At 37.8% G+C, this 9915-nt stretch overlaps 1 protein-coding gene across 1 annotated transcript; it reads left to right on the top strand.

Annotated features, from left to right (window-relative positions):
- The first annotated feature begins 766 nt into the window (after positions 1 to 766).
- On the top strand, positions 767 to 4557 carry LOC133798272 (phosphoinositide phospholipase C 6-like). Its single transcript, XM_062236513.1, has 9 exons — positions 767 to 1281; positions 1830 to 2023; positions 2111 to 2246; positions 2332 to 2574; positions 2665 to 2891; positions 2992 to 3109; positions 3509 to 3661; positions 3750 to 3836; positions 4099 to 4557. Exons 1-9 carry the CDS (start codon positions 940 to 942, stop codon positions 4390 to 4392), a joined length of 1794 nt encoding a protein of 597 aa, XP_062092497.1. The 5' UTR covers positions 767 to 939; the 3' UTR covers positions 4393 to 4557.
- The last annotated feature ends 5358 nt before the right edge of the window (positions 4558 to 9915 follow it).

The raw sequence follows: 9915 nt of genomic DNA, 5'->3' as shown, positions 1-9915 counted from the left end.
ACGAGCCACATGTCCCACAAAATAAAATAAAGGAATAGCACGTGGGGATGAGGTTTAAGTAGTTTTACCTTATTCCAAGGTTTTTTCTTTTTTCTTTTCTAGGGAACCTTATTCCAAGGTTCACTAATATATAATTTCTAATTCTATTTCTACTTTTTTAATAATATAAGAAAAAATGTACTGTACAAAAAATACTTAATTTTTATGTTGCTGAAAGTCAGACATCACAAAATAAAATAAAGGACAAGGCGAATTAGTTGTGAATAGAATCTTTACAAATACTATTATCCTTATTCCAAACACGGTTACATCGCTCTTCTAATTTTAAGTCATTAAAATATGTAATTGAAAAAATAGCATCAAAATATGTAAAAAAGCAAAAGTTTTTTTTTTTGGTATTTTGTAAATCAATTATAAAAATAGGAAAAAACATTCACCAATAATAATGATAGAATTATGCAATAATTTAAAAAAAAAAATAATATTATGTACTTTGGAAAAGAATATGAATAATTCAACAGTGAATTTCAACGCTATTACAAATACCACCGCAAATATATAAAGCAAAAGCTGTTTTCAGGTCAGTTTATATTGTAAGGCAATTTTAGAAAAATAATTGAAAAAATAATTAGGAATAAGAAAGATAAAACGATATCTATGCAGGTCAATTTACTACTCCTTTCAAAAAAAAAAACAAAAAAAAAGTGGACTTTAGGTACGGTCCAACTAACGAACGATTCAGCTTCGAAACTAGTCCTCATAAATATAAAAATAAAACTATTCGCATTCAGATTCACATTGCTAAGAAAAATTCTCAGAAGAAACCATTAGTCTTCTTTTTGTTATCATTTTCTCTCTCTATAAAAGTCTTCCATAATTAGAGGGAGAGAGATAGACATTGTTAGTTTGTTTGTGGTGTTCTGAGCTTTTGATCTGAAAATGGCGAGTAAAACAGAGAGTTACAACATCTACAAGTTTTTCAAGTATTTCAGTAGGAAGTTCAAGATCAAGGATAAGGGCATACCCTCTGACGTAAAGGAAGCTTTCTCCAACTACGCTGGCTCCCCTGAGGCCCACATGATGCCCGATCAGCTCCGCCGCTTCATGGCCGAGCACCAGGGTGAAACGGGTCTTACTCTCGCCGAGGTCGAGGGAATCGTTCGCCAGGTCCTGAGTAGGTGCAGAAACGACGTCGTTCATGACGAAACGACGGGGCTTACCCTCGAAGATTTCTTCCACTTACTCTTCCTCGACGATCTTAATGGCCCTTGCAAGTCCCAGGTCAGTATGCCTTTTAACTCTTGTCGTTTTCTCATAATTATTTTTAATTCATTTTGGTAAAAGAAAAATTGAAGGCTCTTATAGATTTCGAAAAATACATTGAGAATTGTTTTGTTTCCCCTTAATTTTGAATAGAAGAAGATTGAATCGTTTAGAGAAAATAGTAATATAGTACTATCCTTGGTTTTCATTCCAATTTTGTGGTTTAAGTATAACCATACCACTTTTGGTTCTTCTGTTTTTATTTGTTTCCTTTAAGATGAAAGATACCCAATAAAAGGTTGAAAGTATGTAAATCAGACAAACATATCTAATGATACCGTTTTAATTTTAAGTATCAACACCTTCCTCCTTCTTCCGTTATTGGGTTTTAATAAAAGGTCTATAATAGTATGCTACTGTACTACATTGTTAAGATGTACTCTATGGATGCATCTAACAGTTTAGCTAATTTCTTTTTTAAGCTTCTTTTAATCTTGTTTTAAGTGGGGACATAGTAACTTTTGTTTGTTCTTTAGAAATGATAAACCTATATTGTGTAATTTCAGGTACACCATGATATGACAGCTCCACTGTCACACTATTTCATATATACAGGGCATAATTCCTACCTAACAGGCAATCAACTTAGCAGTGATTGTAGCGAGGTCCCAATTATAAAGGCTTTGCAGGGAGGCGTTAGAGTCATCGAGCTTGATTTATGGCCATCTTCCAAAGATGACATTAATGTTCTACATGGGAGGTTAGTTTAACTATGCTTTCTCTTCACCCCATAATGTATATAAATTTAGAACTAAGATTTTGTTTTTTTTTTGGGTATTTATTGTAGGACATTGACTACTCCTGTGCCATTGATTAACTGTTTGAAGTGCATCAAAGAGTATGCTTTTGTTAAATCTCCATACCCAGTTATTATAACTTTTGAAGACCACCTTACACCAAGCCTTCAGGCTAAAGTTGCTGAGGTTAGTCTTTAAAGCATCATTATAATTCTTGCTCTTTTCTAGTTTTAGTATTTGTTTTATGACGTTCTAGTAGTTTTGAATGTAGATGGTAACTCGAACTCTTGGAGACTTGCTTTATTATCCTGAGTCTGAATGCTTGTCAGAGTTCCCTTCTCCAGAATCTTTAAAGCATAGAATAATTATATCAACTAAACCACCAAAAGAGTTTCTAGAATTGAAGAATAAGGGAAACGTCTTGCCTAATGAGAAAGAGTCATCTGGAGAAGAAACCTCAGGAAAGGACACTGTAGATGGAGGCCTTGGAGTTGAATTCGATGCCGATGATAGGGTGAGTAGTAGGGAATAATGGAAACTTAATACCTTACATTTCGTATCTGTTTTATTCTGTTAATTATCTTTTTCTTTCCAAATAATGTAGAGTGATAGTGATCAAGATGATGAGGACAACAATGTGTGTGGCAATAGTAAATCAAGTCAACCAACAGCACCACCTGAGTACAGACGTCTTATTACAATCCATGCCGGAAAGCCAAAGGGTGGTCTAAGGGATGCTTTGAGAGTAGTAAGTGACAAGGTTCGACGTCTTAGTTTAAATGAACAGGCACTTGAAAGGGCTGCTGCGTCTTATCCAACTGATCTAGTTAGGTATCATTTTAAACTTGTTGCAAGAACTTTGTGTCCTCTTATTAGATCTAAAAGTTTCTCTTAGTGAATTGATTTTGATACAAGGTGTTGTACCATCTAGTTTCACTCAGAGGAATGTTTTAAGAGTATACCCCAAAGGGACTCGAGTCAATTCCTCAAATTACAAGCCGATTATTGGATGGATGCATGGAGCTCAAATGGTTGCTTTTAATATGCAGGTGAGCATTCAAGATTTTAGTCAACCTTATTAGCTTGTCTTTTAGAGGTTTAACTTTTTTATCTTGTTGAGTACATGAAACTTATTGCAGCTTTCCCTTCTACATGGAAGAACTTTACCTGTATGTATGTGTCCTTATTACTAGTTGCTTCTATATATATATATATAAATATAATGAACTCGATAAAAGAAAATTCAAAGTTTTCATGCATAATCATCGGATGATGATTTAAATTTTCTTGGGACTTTAATCATGTAATAAAAGGTTCTTGCTGTTGCTGTTAGTTTTATGGCTCCTAATTCTATGAGCTTGTTCTATGACATCACCTAGTTTATATCAGGCTACCAGCTACAAGCTAATTAGCACTTTTTAAAAATTTTTAGTTTTCAATAATTACAGGGATATGGAAAATCACTGTGGCTGATGCATGGGATGTTTAGATCCAATGGAGGCTGCGGTTATGTGAAAAAACCTGATTTTCTGATGCAAAATGGTCCAAGAAATGAGGTGTTTGATCCAAAAAGAACTTGGCCTGTGAAAAATACATTAAAGGTGAACCTTTCTCTTTGTTTACCTTAGAAGGGTATTATTTGATAGACCCGTGTAATAAAGTTTAAAATGACTTCATCTTAATAAACAGGTTAAAATATATATGGGGGACGGATGGAGCCTTGACTTTAGTCGAACACACTTTGATACGTACTCACCACCAGACTTCTACACAAAGGTTACTACTAAAATTTACTCTCTTTCTTCCAAATGACATTAGCCATAGTAGTGGGGAACCACCATTAAACCGATTCTTGGGGTGCACTCGACTCGGTGTGATGACTCCTATTCATTTTTTACTTTCTTTATTTCTCTTGTTCTGCTTTTGAGGGTTGTAGTAGAATGAAACCTATAATGACCAAACAAGACCAATTTGAAGTCAGTGTCCCTCAATATAATCACTATTAGCTTTTCTAATATATAAGGAAACATTTTGTCAGGTTTACATAGTTGGTGTACCAGCTGATTGTTCAAAAAAGAAGACAGAGATAATAAATGATGATTGGGCGCCTGTTTGGGACGAGGAATTCACATTTCCTTTGACAGTACCGGAGTTGGCTTTGCTTAGGATAGAGGTACGAGAATATGACAAATCTGAGAAAGATGATTTTGGTGGCCAAACATGTTTACCAGTCTCTGATATAAAACAAGGGATCAGGGCAGTCCCACTTCACAACAGAAAGGGAGAGAAATTCAAATCTGTCAAGCTCTTAATGCGCTTTCAGTTCCAATAAAATTTACTCTCCCAGTATTATAAACTTATCTTTTTCATCACTAAAAAAATTCAAGGGTGTCATTGTAAATATGATTATTTGACAAGAGTGGTGAGAGATGTAATTGTACAAGGGACAACCCCAAAGTTGATGTTTGAGTCTAAATGTCTACTTTTTTTAAACTTAGATCTCCTTACAGTCTTCGCTGTAAAATTAAAAAAAAATGATTCGTTTTATACAGCAGTTAGTGTTGGGAAACACCTCCTAAATATCAAGATTAAGAAGCAACTAAATATGTGGAATAGAAGCAGAATAAGCAAAGATAAAAGAAAAATAAAGACACAAAATTTACTTGGTTTTTACGAGTATTCACAAACACGCACTCCTCTCTTCTCACAACTTAAACCCCGAGTGCACCCAACAGAATCACTTTTCACTCACTCTCAAGAGAACCTCACTACTTTTTTAAGCACTCAAAGAGCTACATCTCTCTCGATCTCTAATTTCTGGGATGAAGAGAATGAATAAGAGAATCATCAATGTATAGGCTTCACAAGGCCCTCTATTAATGCACCATATTAACCTTTTAATCACCATATGAAATGGTGATTCTTTGAGATATGATTGTGATTCCACCACTACGAACCTAACCTTATATGTGGCCAAGTTTATAATTTCACACGATCTCCTTATTGAAAAAATCAAATGTCATACAATCTCCTAATTGAAGAAGAAATCAGGCATTAAATGATCTATGAGACGAAATCACATTAAAATAGAAACCACATCTTAATAATCTCCCACTTGAAGACTTGATTTTAACTTGTCACTCAAGCAATGTTGTAGCTCAAGTCTCCTTTTTCTATTCTTGCAGTCCCACTATAGTTTATCAATGGTCACTGTCTTTGTAAGCATATCTGCAGGTTTATACTTCCTAGAATCTTGTCAAGCACTAAGACTCCATATTCTAAAACTGATATTATGAAGTGATATTGTACTTGTATGTGCTTCGTTCTCACATGAAAAGTTGGATTCTTGGCTAAATGAATAACGCTTTGACCATCACAATACAACACATTCTTCCCACATTTCTGACCAAACTCCAAGAATGACTGCAACCATATTATTATTTTGCTGGCTTTTGTTGTTGCAACGTACTCTGCTTCAATCCTCGAAAATGCAATTATCTTCTGTCGCTTAGAAAATCAGCTAATTGTAGTTCAACTAAATGCAAACACAGAACGGGAGGTACTCCTGTAGTCTAAATCACCAGCCATGTCTGCGTCAACATAACTCTGCAAGCCAAGATTTGACTTCTTAAAACATAGGCAATAATCTGTACTGCGCTTCAGATACCTAAAAATCCAATTCACCACCTCTCGGTGTTGGTTTCCTGGGTTACTTATATATCTACTTACAACTTCCATTGCATGTGCCAAGTCTGGTCTCGTACCCTCCATGGCATACATAAGACTTCCGATAGCAAAAGCATAAGATACTTTTTCCACGTGCTGACGCTCTTGCTTTGTTGAGGGTGATTGATCATTTAGATAACTTGAAATGGTTAGCTAAAGGAGTACTCACAAGCTTTGCTTCATTTATGTTAAATTTGTTGAGCACTTTCTTCACGTACTCCTCTTATGATAGCTTTAATGTCCCATTCACCCTATTTCTCGAGATTCTCTTCCCAAGGATTTTCTTTATAGTTCCTGCTTAACACAAATTTGGACATGACATTTTAAGAGGACACATGACAGTAAATGACATTAAATTTTGAGAGCTAGTCGAGATAAGATAGCTTCTCGAGTAAGACATCATTAGCGCGAAGAGCTGCAATTTGCTCGAAGAGAAGATGACTAGTAATACCTCATGAAGTTGCTTGAAGATGGACCTGCTCGATGGACAACTTAGTTAAACCTGAAGATCCGGATTTCGCGAGATATTACGAAATATCTCAAGATATTCATGTAACTGATGTTTGAATGTATTTTTCCAGTATTATTTAAATTTGTAATCAGTTGTAACAATCCCACACTACATGTGTAGGACCTAGATTATTTTGTAGGGCCCAGAGCCCATGAAGAGACTCTATAAATAGGGATCTCTCACAGTCATTATACATTTTTTGTGTCATTTTACGTGATTTCAGCTCATTAAATTATTTTATGTCATTTATATTGACTTCGTGTCGTTGACCAAAACACTGATCAACATTTTGGTGCTTTCGTTGAGAGTTGAACTCAAGATCATCCTCTATCAGATCCATCAGAAGCAATGGCTATCACTGCTAGAAGCCAAAGCCAAGAACCACTAGGGAGGAACCCTATCACTAGACACCATGACCGTCCTTCGAGCAGCCAGATTCCCCTTGCCTTGGTCAACAGGTTCCTCCACCTGGACACCTATCTCCACGAGCAACATACAGGCGTGATGAACCCTATGTGGACTTAGGGGAAGACCTTAACCCCAATATTGGACAACTAAAGGAAGTCGTGAGACAAATGCAAGAGGTGTTTGTGTCGCCATGCATGAAAATCAGACAGCAACTCAAGAAGTTATAGTTGAAGCCCTGAATAAGCAAAGACAAGACTTTTGGTCTTGGATGGATCAACAACAACGAGCCTTTGAAGATTGTCAAGAAGAAGTTGACCGTCATAATGTTGGAGCAGCAAGGCTGCTAGAAACTGTCTTACTAAAGAGTCAAGCTACAAGACCTCGACCAGTAAATCCTCAGCCTGAGAATACTGGCCAAGCAAATCTAGAAGTTCAAAGGACAGTTGGTCGAGCCCCAGGGCCTGCTTAACCATCAAGGTCTCGAGATCAAGTGTTTCCCCCTGGAAAAACTCGAAGTCATAACTCGAACCGGGGCACTCAACTAGGAGTACAACATCAAATCCATCAAGATGAGCAAGTGCTACCTAATCGTGACCAAGGTCAAGGTTGTGCTAGACAATTTTCTAGAGAAGGAAGGCCTACTGGTGGGCTACCAGGGCATGCAACCTCGAAGGGAGGACAACCTCCTAATCCACAAAATCCATGGCTTGGTCAGCAATTCCAACAACCAAGGAATGAACAACCAGCTAGTCAAAATCGAGGCTATCCACCTCATCGTGCGGGATGTAATCATGGTCATCAAATAGACGAAGGAATGATCAAGAAGCCAGTAGCAGCTATCAAACATCCTACCAGGATGGTTATGATAAAGATGAAGGGGATAGTCAATACTACCAACCCCATGAGAATCAATATTATGGCGATCGTCATAATGATGGACATCCAAGAGGACAATTTGTTTCGCTAAGGTCACCTATGCCTCAAAATGTCTCTTCTAGGGAAAATGTGCAGCCTGAAGGACCATTTGTCCCACCAAGGCATCAAGAGCCAACAAATTGTCTAGTAAGGCCACCTCCTAGTGCTCCTCGACCAGATAGCTAGAATGCTGGGGGTGGCCTAGAGGAGGCAGTGTCTTTAACATACTTGGAAACAGAGGATATGAATTGTGAGATGTCCTTGACAAGCTTTAGGAAGGCAATAGGTCTAATGTTGTGGGACCCGTGGCACTAGTAATCCCACCAGCACCGCAAGAAGAAGCTGCAACACTCTTAGTCGCTGCACCAGCAGCTGCGCCATTTGTTGCTCCAACTATCCAAGCATAACTTGATGTCCTCACTCAGATGGTTCGGGAGTTGACTGCCCCGAAATTAACTGATATCGACTTAGAGAAAATGAAAGGATCTCTTTTCTCTAATCGAATCAACACACTTACAATCCCTTCTAGGTTCAAGATGCCAACTTGGAAGATGTACACTAGAAAAGAAGATCCCATGTCACACGTGAATAACTTCAAAATATAAACATATCTTCAAGGAGTAAGAGATGATGTCCATTGCAAGATTTTTCCTGCTACTCTAGCTGACTCTCCTCAACAATGGTTCTTTAAGCTAGAGCCTGGAACCATCACTTCCTGGGATACATTTGTGAGACTCTTCTACTCACAATTCTTTGCTGCTCATATTCTACCAGCCAAGCTCAACGACCTTGTTGACATTAAGCAAGGACCTAATGAGCCCCTCAAAAATTATGTGCAGTGCTTTATGCAAGAAGCTGCTAGGTCCAAAATAGTCAGCGATGATGGAAAGTTGATGGGCATCATGGCTGGGATCCAATTTAAAGGTCCTCTGTGGAATGATCTTAGAAGAAAATCCATCCACTCAACAAGGGAGTTCCTAGATCGACCAGATGAGTTTATAAAACTGGAAAAAGTTATATGAAAGGTTGATCAGGACAACCAAGCTAGAACCAGTATTGCACCAGCCAAAAACACTGGGGTAGCTAACCAGAACTAGAAAACCAATGGTAATGGTAGCAAGGAAAACCATAACAGTGGCAAATGAAGTAATAATTCCAATGGTGGCAACAATAATGATAACAAACGGGAAAAAACCAATGATAAGCCACTACACTCCTCATTTTACCACCTATTCTATGCTCTTAGGGTCACGAGCGAAAGTCTTTCAAGTTACACAAGCTGAAGTGCCCTGTAGGAAGCCAAATCCTATTAGGAAAGATATAAGCAAGAGAGGCACTAACAAGTTTTTCCGCTTCCATAACAATTATGGACATGACACCAACAAGTGTAATCAACTTAAGGATGAAATTTAATTTCTCATCCGCTAGAATCATTAGGCCATGAGAAGATATGTTCGTCGTCATGCAGAATAAAACTAGACTGCTACAAGAAGTGCAGATGCACCAGCCCAACCTTTACAACCAACACCAGTGGCAGGTCAATTAGACATAATTTGCAGAGGATCACACCTAGCTGGTGAGAGTAGTAAGGCCTTAGAGTGATATGCTCGAACATTACACCATGAACCAGCAAAAGAAGTGTTGGTTGTCGAGGAACGTACTCCAAAAACACCCCAATATGAATGCAAGCCCATTACATTTACCGAGGATGACGCCACACATGTAAAGTTTCTGTACAAAGATCCATTGGTGATAAAGGCCCAAATTGCCAACATGATCGTTGTGTGAACCATGGTAGATTATGGTTCTTCAGTTAATATTCTTTTCAAGACCACTCTTTAAAGGATGAAGCTATCTGTTCGAGATTTGGAACCCTGCACACAAACTCTGTATGGTTTTACTAGAGAGGGAATGACTCTAGCAGGGACAATCAAACTATCAGTAACTGTGGGATTTGCACCAACAAACAGTACGGTTATGGCCACATTTTTTGTAGTCGATCTTCTCTCAGCTTTCAACGCCTTACTTGGAAGGCCGATACTTATCTACTTGAGAACTATCACATCCATATTCCGCCTCACGATGAAATTTCCAACTAATGTTGGAATTAGATGTGTTAAGGGAAATTAGAGGGAAGCTTGGGAAAGTTACAATTATTCCATCATAGCTGCTAAAATAGGCTTGGAAACGATCAACGTGATTTTTGCTAGACCAGCACAAAGCAAGCCAACAATAGTGATGAAGATGAGCACAACTCCCTTGAACGAGCAGATCAATTCCAAATAGGGTGTTTCC

This window comes from Humulus lupulus, chromosome 8 (genome assembly GCF_963169125.1).
Source record: "Humulus lupulus chromosome 8, drHumLupu1.1, whole genome shotgun sequence".
Taxonomy (NCBI): Eukaryota; Viridiplantae; Streptophyta; class Magnoliopsida; order Rosales; family Cannabaceae; genus Humulus; species Humulus lupulus.
This window is presented reverse-complemented; position numbering and strand designations above follow the sequence as displayed.

Excerpts from the sequence above, each read along its gene's own strand:
- LOC133798272 (XM_062236513.1), top strand. The coding sequence starts at position 940 with ATGGCGAGTAAAACAGAGAGTTACAACATCTACAAGTTTTTCAAGTAT. Across the intron at positions 2,575-2,664 it reads AATTCGATGCCGATGATAGG|AGTGATAGTGATCAAGATGA; the intron begins GTGAGTAGTAGG and ends CAAATAATGTAG. Across the intron at positions 3,110-3,508 it reads TGGTTGCTTTTAATATGCAG|GGATATGGAAAATCACTGTG; the intron begins GTGAGCATTCAA and ends CAATAATTACAG.